A 12,856-nucleotide genomic window follows, 5' to 3' on the forward strand; every position below is an offset into this window, starting at 1 on the left:
GTCGAGATTGCGCCACTGCACTCCAGCCTGGCAAGAGAGTGAGACTCTGTCTCAAAAAAAACAAACAAACAAACAAAAAAAAAAAACAAAAAAACCAAAAACATCAACAAGTCCAAAATGATACTAAGAAAACAAAAACAGGAGAAAAGAAAGCTCTTCCTTACCTAGAGTTCCAACTAATAAATATAGATATGAGAGTTAGAAATAACATTTTATAATCAATGCAGAATCATTGATTGAGGCAAGAATCATCAATGAATACTAAACTTATTGGTGAAAGTTTATTCAATTTTTTGAGACAGAATCTAGCTTTGTCATCCAGGCTAGCTCAGCTCACTGCAACCTCCTCCTCCCAGGTTCAAGTGATTCTCCTGCCTCAGCCTCCTGAGTAGCTGGGCACATGCCTCCACACCTGGCTAACTTTTGTATTTTTAGTAGAGATAGGGTTTCACCATGTTGGTCAGGATGGTCTCGAACTCCTGACCTAAGGTGATCTGCCCGCTTCAGCCTCCCAAAGTGCTGGGATTACAGGCATGAGCCACCGCACCTGGCCCAGGTGAAAGTTTATTGACAGACAAGATTAAATAATGCCCCACAAATTAGTTATCAGTTACAAAGAGAAAATGGTAACTACCATGGAAAAACCTTTGCAGCCATGACCTTAATCATGTGATCAGAATCAGTTACCAACAGCAGGAAAAACTGACATCATGTGCTTACTAATGTGATGCACTGAAAGGAATGTGTTAGTCTTATCTGAATCTAAACCTCAGGAAACAGACACCCCAAACTGAAGGACACGCTACCAAATAACCAGCAAGTAAGCTTTCCTCAAAAATGTCAACGTCATGAACGACAGACTATGTAAGACAAAGGACCTTGTTCCTAGGAGATACACACAAGTTTTTGGGAACACAGGGTCACGAATCTACAACTGATTTTCAAAGGGGTCAATTAAATAATTATATTGTATATGTTACACAATTATATAATTATATAATGTAAAATATGTAATATAAATTATATGTTAGATATAATTATATTGATATATTATATTGATATAATTATACATTAATTATATCAATATAATTATAATTATATAATTATAATTAATTAGATATATCTTATATGCATATTATGTATTATTAGATATCTAAGTGTGGAAGAAATAAAGCAAATGTAGAAAATGTTACCAACTGGAGAATCTAGGTAAAGTGGATACAATACAATTCTTGCAACATATCTATAGGCTTGAAAATTTTCTCAATTAAAAAGTTTTTAAAAATTTTAAGAACACATTTCTGGAAATATACCTGAGTCAACACAGGGTGCTATGTCTTATTAAGCATCTGTACTGCTAAAAACATATTCCACAACTGCAAACATCACATTTAATCCTCAATTCATGGGGAAATTAGGAGATAGAAAGGGCGTATTATATTATCCCTATTTTTAAAATAAGGAAACTGAAGCCTAAGAAATACTGTGCCTTAAAAGCTTATTATATATCTCACCTATGGATAAAAAAACTAATTCCTAAGAGAAAAAGAACAATATCCAGAGGTGTGAAATAAAAATTAGCTCTAGGTGATAACACTGTGTACTATTTTTCCTTCTAGTTCTATTGATTTTTCAGACTTCCACCATAAAAAATTGAATTTATGCTCAAAAAATACAACTTAAAATTTTTAATAAAGTAAATAATTTTATAGTAAGGCACAAAAGAGATCTTTCTAGAATTTAATAAACTTTGTTATTCTAAGTTATCCAAGTGTTTGAATTCCCAAGTTTCATGATTTCGAAAGGCAGGAACGGGGTGTGAATGGGCAGACAGTAATTCCGTTCTTGGTTTCTTTTCCTTTGAATTGTTTACAATGGAATATTTGCATGTTTTCTCCAAGGACGTTGTACCTTCTTGCTGGCCAACACATCCAGGTCACAGCAGATTCGGGCACGTGTAGAAGAAGGTTGGATGATGTCATCCACAAATCCTGGTGAAGCACAGAAAAGGGAGTGGATCATCTGCATCCCCAGATGATGCCACCCTTCGACTTTCTGCTCAGCCTGGGCATCATCGCTGGGGCCAGCAGTATAAGCAGCAGCACCCAACCTGATACAGAGAGGGTAAGCCCTGCGAATCCTCCCTTGTATCCCAAGAGCTGGCCTATTCTGACAGCTCTCCACCTTCTGGCCTAGGAGCACTTGGCAAGAAAATGAAAATTTGACACCCTCCCTATACCCTGCTTGCTCCAATGCCTCCATCCTGCCACAATGAATTCAATAGGAAATAAAGAAAATACATCTAGATTTTCAAAAATGGCTACAACAATTCCTCCATCCTTGTACACAAGTCCTGCAATGTGACTTTACCACTTCTCTCATCAAGAGGTGGATTTGTATTCCTTCACGTAACCTTGTGAGTTTCTTTGGCCTAAAAAATGTGGCAAAAATGATACTGTGCAACTTCCAAATCTAGGCCTCAGTTTCCCTTTGCCCCCTTGCTACTCTCGGGACACCACGTAAGGAAGCCTGGACTAGCCTCCTCAAGGGTGAGAGGCCATGTGGGGAGTGAGTCTAGCTAACAGCAGCTACCAAGTAAGTGACGCCATTTTGGACTGTCAAGTCCTAGTCAAGCCACAGAATGACTATACCTGTGTGGGGGACCCCAGGCAAGACCAGCACAAGAACCCCTCAGTTGGACCCAGATCAAATTGTGGACCTCACAGAACCATAAGCAGGTGGGGGAAATGGTGGTTGGTTTAAGCAGCTGAGTTATAGGATGAATTTCTGTACGGCACTAGACAACTGGTACAACACCTAGAAATTTAACACACTTCGGCAATGTTGTTTTAATCGTGGTACCAAAGCAACCTGTCCCGCTGTCCTTAGTCCTAAGTGATGACTTGCCCAGGGACAGTCCCAACCCTCACTAGTCAACAGATTAGACTGCAAAGGCAAAAAGGCAGTTATGTGACAATTTCTGTAGAGAAAGAGTGAGCAAGTGACCAAACAAAGCTGCCCTCTTCACCACAGTCCCCTACCTCTCACTGCTGCAGGGAAAGGGTTGGCAAACTTCTCGATGTACTCTGCCTGAGCAGCTTCCACATTCTCATGCCCTTTGAAGATGATCTCCACAGCACCCTGTGATTAGAGGAGTTCATGAACGTCTTTGGTCGTCCCAACCTGGACAGATCTCCTTCAACTCATTATCACTGTGTGTGGTTGCAAATTTCTTGGTAAATCCATGTACTGGGGGGAAGTGCCATCTCTAAAGGCCACAGCATAGAGGGAGGCACTGCCCGGGGGTGACCATCATGACACAGGGGGCTGCATGATGGGATGGGATGCTTCCCTGTGGCCCCCATGAGAGGCAGTCAGGCAAAAGTCAGTAGCTTCTCTCCCCAGAGCCCATTCTACCATCTCCATTTGCACTCATCATACTTCTTTGAGCCAAAGATGTTAGCCCTGTTTTCCATTATTAAGTCCACGGTCTTGTATCGAGGGGAATTAAAAGTACTATTTCCCTTTTTCAGTATCCTGAGACCTGAGTATACAATTCGGTGGCCAGAGGTGACCAGATAGAACTGGAAATTAGAAGGACTGGCCTTCAAGTCAGAGCACCTGTAAGTCCTCTAGACTTATAGAGCATCTATAACTCTAGGGGGACCTGCAAGTTATCTGATTCAACCACAACAGCTACTTCAAAGCAGAGAAGGAGTGAGGAATAGGTCAAGCAACAGGAAGTACCTTGTCCAACGTCACTATGGTCAGACCTACAGTTTAGCTTCTTATGAGCTTAAAAGAGTAGCTCTGGGGCCCTCCCTGGAAGCTAAGGTGGAGTTGGGAGAATGTCCAATCCTTCTGAAGGTGACTTCAGTTGACTCAACCCTTTGCCCCCTTTACTTTCAATCTCAAAACCCACTCTGGACTCCTCTCACTTTCCTTTCACCTGCCCCACCCACCTTGGCATGAAGACACCAGTGTGGGCCTGAAGAAAGGGTATAGGACAGGAGGCAGAGATGTCTCTGGAGCCCCAGGAGGGAGACTTGCCAAGGTCTAGGTCTCACTCGCCTCAGTCCTGGCTCACCCTAGGGGCCCTGGCCTCTCTCCAACACTTCCCAGCTATGCCTTGAGCTCTGGCTGGTAGAGTCGAGTCCTTGTACCCAGAAAGGGAAAAGCTAGAGGCCCTCACCTTTGCTCCCATGACTGCAATCTCTGCAGTGGGCCAGGCATAGTTGGTATCACCACAAAGGTGCTTAGAGCTCATGACATCATAGGCACCTCCATAGGCCTAAAACAGATCCAAATGCTGAGTGTTAGAGCCTGAGACAGCCAGATCATGTCCCTGAAAGACCCCAGGAAACCAGATAAAATGGGGACAAAGAACAAGAGTAGCCCCCTGGGGTCCTGAAGGCCCATGGTCTGTAAAGCCTTTCAAAGTTAATGCTCATTATCTTTTCTGGCTTTTTTCCACTGCTGCTTTCAGTTCCCTTGTGTTAAAAAACCACAGACATGGCCGGGTGCGGTGACTCAAGCCTGTAATCCCAGCACTTTGGGAGGCCGAGGCAGGTGGATCACGAGGTCAGGAGATCAAGACCATCCCGGTGAAACCCCGTCTCTACCAAAAATACAAAAAAATTAGCCAGGCGAGGTGGCAGGCGCCTGTAGTCCCAGCCACTCAGGAGGCTGAGGCAGGAGAATGGCGTGAACCTGAGAGGCGGAGCTTGCAGTGAGCCGAGATCGCACCACCGGACTCCATCTCAAAAAAAAAAACAAAAAAACCCACAGACATTTCTGTGGGGCTGGGAACAACGTCCTCAAGACATCTTTTTAAGGATGAGCAAGAAATACTCCTTCCAGCCCTGGTAAAACTCTGCCAGACCTCCCACCATGGCTATGCTGTAGGAAAGTGAGCAGGGTCATGGCCTCCAACATGAGGTCCTCACCTTCCTCGTGATGACAGTGACTTTGGGTACAGTTGCCTCAGCAAATGCGTAGAGAAGCTTGGCGCCATGCCGGATGATGCCCCCGTATTCCTGTGCTGTGCCTAGACATGAGAAGAGTTACTAGATATCCACAAGTCCTCACATGGTTATCCTGCCACTCTCAGCTGTGAGGTCTTTCCCACCTCTGGAGAGGGCCATTCCTTACACAGTCCTATCTTCTGGACACCCAGAATATATGGAGAAGTCACAGGTGCTCGGGGAGTTCTGCAAGATCTCCAAATAAAGTGGGCACCTCACTGGGAAAGGCAACTCTCCTAGCCCCCACTCTGTCAATAACTTACCAGGTAGAAAGCCAGGGACATCAACAAAAGTGATGAGTGGAATATTGAATGCATCACAGAATCTGACAAAACGAGCCCCTTTCACAGATGAATTAATATCCAAGCATCCTAGAAAGAGAGAGATTATCCATACTGAGTATCCAGGCAATTCCCAGTTCTATCCACAATGGGAATTTGTCCTCAGCAGCCATCCAGAGCTGGTTTCTGTAGAGGCACCAAGGGATCCCTCAAACTCCAGGAAACAGGGAAGATGAAGAATCCACCTGTCTGTCACTGGCCAAAGAGGCCCAGGACTAGACTCAACTGTAGACAGACCGAAGGGCTGCCGCCAGCTGAGACACAGCTGGCCTTGCCGCAGAGAGCCATCAGTGGGAGGCAGCATTCAGGGGCTGGTCTTAGAGAATCCTCAGAGCTTCCAGTCAGATTCTGGCTCCACTGGTGATGGCAATGTGCCCTTGAGAAATTACTTTGCCTTTTGACCTAAGGTTCCTATCTGCAAAGCAGGGATGGTACTGCCTCCTAGCATAGTTCTAAGGAGTGAAGGAAATGGAATCTGTAAAGCAGCACAGAGAGGAGCTCAATTACTAGTAAATCTCCCCTCCTAGAAGAGTTTCCAACTTAATTCTATGTGACCAGTATTACCCTGATACCAAAGCAAGACAAGGACATCATCAGAAAAGAATACAGACCAAAAACAAAAATGAAGAATTTTTACTTTTTAAGTAAGGCATATTATCAAGTCCAGCAATATATATAAAAAAAAATACATCATGTCCGAGTGGGGTTTATCCCAAGAATTCAAGGTTGATTTCAGCACGTGAAAACCAATGAAATTATTAAAGGAAAAAAACTATATGAACATCTCAACAGATGTAGAGAAAACACCTGAAAAAATCTAATATCCATTCATGAATAAAAACATGACCTGGCACAGTGGCTCACACCTGTAATCCCAGCACTTTGGGAGGTTGAGCAGGCGGACCACTTGAGGTCAAGAGTTCAAGACCAGCCTGGCCAACATGGTGAAACCTCATCTCTACTAAAAAATACAAAAATTAGCCAGGCATGGTGGCAGGTGCCTGTACTCCCAGCTACTCGGAAGGCTTGTAGCAGGAGAATCACTTGAACCCAGGAGGCGGAAGTTGCAGTGAGCCAAGATTGCACCACTGCTCTAGGCAACAGTGAGACTCCATCTCAAAAAAAAAAGAGAGAGAGAGAGAGAGGCTGGGTGCAGTGGCTCATGCCTGTAATCCCAGCACTTTGGAATGCCAAGGTAGGCGGAGTACCTGAGGTCAGGAGTTCAAGACCAGCCTGACCAACATGGAGAAACCCTGTCTCTACTAAAAATACAGAATTAGCTGGTCATGGTGACGTGCGCCTGTAATCCCAGCTACTCAGGAGGCTGAGGCAGGAGAATCACTGGAATCCACAAGTTGGAGGTTGCGGTGAGTCAAGATCACATCATTGCACTCCAGCGTGGGCAACAAGAATGAAACTCTGTCTCAGAAAAAAAAAAAAAAAAGAAAGGAGAAAGGAGAGGAAAAGGGAAAGGAAATAAATAGGCAAGTCACAAGTCACAAGCCAGGCCCTAGAAATCAATAAAAAGACAAACAATGTAGTCCCAGCTACTCAGGAGGCCAAAGTGAGAGGATTGCTTAAGCCCAGGAGTTTGAGACCAGCCTGGGCAACATAGTGATACTCTGTCTCTAAAAGAGAAAAAAAAGTGGCCAAACGTGGTGGCTCGCGCCTGTAATCCCATCAATTTGGGGTGCCAAGGCGGGCGGATCACCTGAGGTCAGGAGTTCAAGACCAAGTCTGGCCAACATGGCAAAACCCTGTCTCTACTAAAAATACAAAAATTATCCAAGAGTGGTGCACACCTGTAATCCCATCTACTCAGTGGCTGAGCAGGAGAATTGCTTGAATCTGGGAGAAGGAGGTTGCAGTGAGCCAAGATCGTGCCACTGCACTCCAGCCTGGGTGACAGAGTAAGACTCTGTCTCAAAAAAATAAAAGAAAAGAAAATGGTATGAAAGCTTTGTAGCTTTTTAATTATACTTGTCCCATTCCCTCCCTGGTTCTGGAGGAAGCAGAGCAGACCTCATTCACAAATTTCTGCATAAGTCTGCTCTAACCTGTCTGTGGGCTGCCTGAAGGACTGACACAAGGAACACATCTCTGTTCCACCTAACTCAGAACTTGTACAGGCTGGAAATGTAGCAGGCATTTCTCAAAATCATGGTAAGGCAGAGGAACAGCCTGCAGATGTCTGGCCAAAAGATTATTGTTGAAACCACCTAAGACATGGGAGAGAAAAAAAAAAAACACAAGGAGGGAGTGTCTTTAGGAAATTAGTGCATTCAAAAGCACCCTTGAATAGGGGGAATTCAGAAAGACACATGTATGCCTAGGACAAGACACACAATCAGAAAAGATCTGAGGGGAAATTAGAAAATAAGTTGAATGAAAATGAAAACACGGGCCGGGCGCAGTGGCTCAAGCCTGTAATCCCAGCACTTTGGGAGGCCGAGACGGGCGAGGTCAGGAGATCGAGACCATCCCGGCTAACACGGTGAAACCCTGTCTCTACTAAAAATACAAAAAGACTAGCCGGGCAAGGTGGCGGGCGCCTGTAGTCCCAGCTACTCCGGAGGCTGAGGCAGGAGAATGGCATAAACCCGGGAGGCAGAGCTTGTAGTGAGCTGAGATCCGGCCACCGCACTCCAGCCCGGGTGACAGAGCAAGACTCCGCCTCAAAAAAAAAAAAAAAAAAAAAGAAAATGAAAACACTATTACAAAGCAAAAGACCTGGGAAAACTTTAAACTCCCCAACACAGAGCCAATTTCAAGACCAGGAGTTTTCTTGTTTGTTGTTTCTTGGTTTTAGTTCCTGGTGTTTAAGAAAATTTCTGTCAAAGACACAAATTAAGAAACAGGCTAGGCACGGTGGCTCACGCCTGTAATCCTAACACTGTGGGAGGTCACTTTGGGAGAATCTCTTAAGGCCAGGAGTTCAAGACCAGCCTAGGCAACAGAGCAAGACCCTGTCTCAAAAGAAAGAAAGAAACAAGAAAACAAATAGGGACTTCAGTGACTACAAATGACAAGAAATATACAGTCTCTGGAAAAGTAATTGCAAAAAGACACTAGACAAACATATATGACATTCAGTATCAAAAAAAAAACAAGCAAGCTTGGGAAAAGAAGAAAATTTGACTGCCAGTGTGACCACATTATAATGTACAAATACCCCGTTTTCAATTAAAAAAATCACAAGGTGTAAAATTAAGAAACTGTCCCTAAGTAAGCATAGACACTGAACTTACTAGACAAAGACTATAAAACACTACTAGTGGGTTTTTTTTGTTTTGTTTTTGAGACAGTTTTGCTTCTTGTCACCCAGGCTGGAGTGCAATGGTGCCATCTCAGCTCACTGCAATCTCTGCCTCCTAGGTTCATGTGATTCTCCTGCCTTGGTCTCGTAAGTAGCTGGGACTACAGGCGCCCACTGCCATGCCCGGCTCATTCTTGTATTTTTAGTAGAGATGGGGTTTCACCACATTGGCTAGGTTGGTCTCGAACCCTGATCTCAGGTCATCTGTCCACCTTGGCCTCCCAAAGTGCTGGGATTACAGGCAGGAGCCACCACATCTGGCCTAAAACACTACTAGTCTTAAATATATTCAAAGAGGTAAAGGAATACCTAGACAAAGAACTAAAGGAAATCAGGAAAATAATGAAAAATTCTGGAGCTGAAAAGTATAATAAATGAAATGAAAAATTCAATACAAGGGTTCAATAGGAGATTTGAGCAGGCAGAAGAAAGATCAGAGAATATGAAGATAAAACAATTGAAATTACTCTGAGGAGAAAATAAAAAAACTAAGTGAGCAGAACCTAAGGAACCTCTGGGACACCAACATGTGAACCAATATACACAGGATGAGAGCACCAGGAGGAGAAGACTGAGAGAAAGTGGCAAGGAGATAATTTGATGAAACAATGTCTGAAAACTTCCCAAGTTTGATGCAAGATGTGAAACTAGAAATACAAGAAACTCAACTAACTATAAGAAGAATACATTCAGAGACCCACACTGAGACATATTACAGTCAAATTACTGAAAGACAAAAGAGAATCTTAAAAGCAGCAAAAAAGAAATAACTCATTATGTCAAGGAATCCTCATTAAGATTATCCAGTGATTTCTCAGCAGAAACTCTGAAAGCCAGAGACAGTAGGATAACATATTTAAAATGCTAAAAGAATAAAAGTGTCAACCAAGAATTCCATATCTGGCAAACTGTCCTTCAAAAATGAGAGAAAATTTAAGAATTAAGACATTTTCAGATAAACAAAAGCTGAGGCCCTCGGTACCAACAAGCCCACTCCACAGAAAAACGCTAAAGGAAGCCCTTCAGGTTAAAAGGAAAGAACACTAGACAGTATCACAAAGCTACATTAGGAAATAAATATCTCAAGTAAAGATGACTACATGGGCAAATATAAAAACCAGGATTTGAGTATTTTGGTTTCTAATTCCACTTTTTATTTCCTACATAATTTAAAAAGCAAATAAAGCCCAGGTTTCAACTTGTGAATTCTACCATACATTTAAGGAAGATATTAATATACCAGTTCTCTACAATATTTTCCAGAAGACAGATGCAGAAAGAATACTTTCTAACTCATTCTATGAGTCCAGCATCACTCTGATACCAAAATCAAAGACATTGCAAGAAAACTGTATCTCAATATTGCTCATAAGCTTATATGAAAAAATCCTCAACAAAATATTAGCAGATCAAATCCAACAATGCATAAAAAGAATTATACACCAAAACCAGGTGGGATTTATCTCAGGTATGTGAGTTTAGTTCAACAGTCAAAAATCAATTGATGTAATCTATCAACAGTCTGAAGAAGAAAAATCACATGATCATATGAATACAAAAAAAGCATGTAACAAAATCCAAAACACATTCATGACAAAAACACTCAATAAACTAGGTATAGAGGGGAACTTCAACTATATAAAGAACATCTACGAAAAACCTACAACTAACAACACACTTACTTGTAAGAAACTACAAGTTTTCTAGCTAAGATCAAATGTCCCCTCACCACTATCTTTCAATATTGTACTGGAAGTCCTGGCTAATGCAAGAAGACAAGAAAATAAAAGGTGTACACATTGAGAAGGAAGAAATCAAACTCTTTGTTTACAGATGACAAAAGTGTCCATACAGAAAATCTGAAAGTAACCGAAAAATAACTGCTGGAACTAATAAGTAACACAGCAAGGTTGCAGGATAAAAGGCTAATATACAAAAATCAATTACTTTCCTATATACTGGCAATAAACAAGTAGAATTTGAAATTGAAAACAAAATACCATTGATAGGGTTAGCTCTGTGTGCCCACCCAAATCTCATCTCAAATTTTAAGCCCCATGTGTTGAGAGAGGAACCTGCAATCCTCATGTGTTGAGGGAGGGACCATGTGTCAAGGGAGGGAGGTGATTGGATCATGGGGGTGGTTTTCCCCATGCTGTTCTCGTGATAGTGTGTGAGTTCTTACAAGATCTGATGGTTTTATAAACATCTGGCATTTCCCCAGCCTGTACTTCTCTCTCTTGCTGCTATATGCGAAGAAGGTCTTTGCTTCCACTTTGCCTTTCACCATGATTGTAAGTTTCCTGATACCTCCCCAGCCATATGGAACTGTGAGTCAATTAAACCTCTTTCCTTTACAGAATACCCAGGCTCAGGTAGTATCTTTATAGCAATGTGAAAACAGATTAATACAACCATTAACTTCAAAAAAACCCAAACTCCAAAATACTTAGGTATAAACCTAACAAAACAAATATAATATGTATATGAGGAAAACCATTTTTTTTGTTTTTTTGAAATGGAGTCTTGCTCTGTCACCCAGGCTGGAGTACAATGGCGTGATTTCAGCTCACTGCAACCTCTGCCTCCCAGGTTCAAGCGATTCTTGTGCCTCAGCCTCCCAAGTAGCAGGGACTACAGGAGTACACCAACAATCCCAGCTAATTTTTGTATTCTTAGTAGAGTTGGGTTTTCGCCATGTTGGCCAGGCTGGTCTAGAGTTCTTGGTCTCAAGTGACCCACCTGCTCCGTCTTCCAAAGTGCTAGGATTAGAGGCACGAGCCACTTGTACCTGGCTGGAAAATGATAAAATTCTGAAGAAAGAAAGAGGCCAGGCACAGTGGCTTATGCCTGTGATCCCAGAGCTTTGTGAGGCTGAGGTAGGAGGGTTACTTAAAGCCAGAAGTTCATGGCTAGCCTGAGCAACATAATGAGATCTAGTTTCAACAAAAAATAAAATAAAATTAGCCAGGCATGGTGGTGCACACCCGAGTAGTCCCAGCTGCTCAGGAGGCTGAAGTGGGAGGATCACTTGAGCCCAGAAGTCTGAGGCTGCAGTGAGCTAAGATTGTATCACTGCATTCTAGCCTAGGCAACAGAGCAAGATCCATTCTCTTAAATAGATAAGAAATGTAAAAGTAACTAGATAAAACTGGTACAGTCATCATGGAAAACAGAATGGAGGCTCCTCAAGAAATTAAAAGAGAACTACCATATGCTCCAACAATTCCACTATGGGTATATATACCCAAAGAAATTTAAGTCAGTATCTCAAGGAAATGTCTGCACCCCCATGTTCACTGCAATATTCATGTTCACTTGGCTATTATTCACAATAGCCAAGGTATGGAAACAACCGAAGTGTCTAATGATAAATGAATGGATAAAGAAAATGTGACAGACACACACACAATGGAATGTTATTCAACCATAAAAAATAGGGAGCCAGGTATGCTGACTCATGTCTGTAATCCCAGCACTTTGAGAGGCTAAGGTGGGAGGACTGCTTGAGCCCAGGAATTTGAGACCAGGCTGAGCAACAGAGTGAGACTCCATTTCTACCAAAAAATATAAAAAATTAGCTGGGCATGGTGGTGCATGCCTGTGGTCCCAGCTGCTCAGAAGGGTCGCTTGAACCCAGGAGGTAGATCATAGCTGCAGTGAGCCACGATCACACCACTGCACTCCAGCCTGGGCAACAGTGCAAGACCCTGTCTCCAAAAAAAAAAAAAAGAAAGAAAAAAAGAAAAAAAAAGGAAATACGATTTATGACAAAATGGATGAATCTGAGGAACCTTAAGCTAAGTGAAATAAGTCAGCCATAGAAAGATGAATACTGTTACGATTTCATATGTGTGGAATCTAAGAAAGTCGTATTCATAGAAGCAGAGTGTAAAACAGTATTTGCCAAGGGCTGTGGAGTGGGGAGAATGGAAAGATATTGGTCAGGCCAGGCATGGTGGCTCACACCTGTAATCCCAGCACTTTAGGAGGCCGAGGTGGATGGATCACCTGAGGTCAGGAGTTTGAAACCACCCTGGCCAACATGATGAAACCCTGTCTCAACTAAAAATACAAAAAATTAGGCCGGGCATGGTGGCTCATGCCTGTAATCCCAGCGCTTTGGGAGGCCAAGGTGGGCAGATCACGAGGTCAGGAGATCGAGACCATCCTGG

General features: G+C 42.7%; 1 protein-coding gene across 3 annotated transcripts in view; it reads right to left on the reverse strand.

Moving 5' to 3' along the window:
* PCCB (propionyl CoA carboxylase, beta polypeptide) overlaps positions 1-12,856 on the reverse strand; it is a 93,509-nt gene that overhangs the window by 996 nt on the left and 79,657 nt on the right. For 2 of the 3 annotated variants that reach the window (XM_011958170.1, XM_011958169.1), the window contains 5 exons: positions 5,288-5,395; positions 4,947-5,047; positions 4,193-4,291; positions 3,042-3,141; positions 1,725-1,991 (listed from right to left, as the gene is read on the reverse strand). In XM_011958170.1, coding sequence (XP_011813560.1) covers positions 1,870-1,991; positions 3,042-3,141; positions 4,193-4,291; positions 4,947-5,047; positions 5,288-5,395 — 530 coding nt within the window. In that variant the 3' untranslated portion in view covers positions 1,725-1,869. Of the gene's footprint in view, positions 1-1,724; positions 1,992-3,041; positions 3,142-4,192; positions 4,292-4,946; positions 5,048-5,287; positions 5,396-12,856 lie in introns of those variants that run through there. The other variant, XM_011958171.1, reaches the window with a different exon arrangement.

Source organism: Colobus angolensis, unplaced genomic scaffold (genome assembly GCF_000951035.1).
Source record: "Colobus angolensis palliatus isolate OR3802 unplaced genomic scaffold, Cang.pa_1.0 Scaffold46, whole genome shotgun sequence".
Lineage (NCBI taxonomy): Eukaryota > Metazoa > Chordata > Mammalia > Primates > Cercopithecidae > Colobus > Colobus angolensis.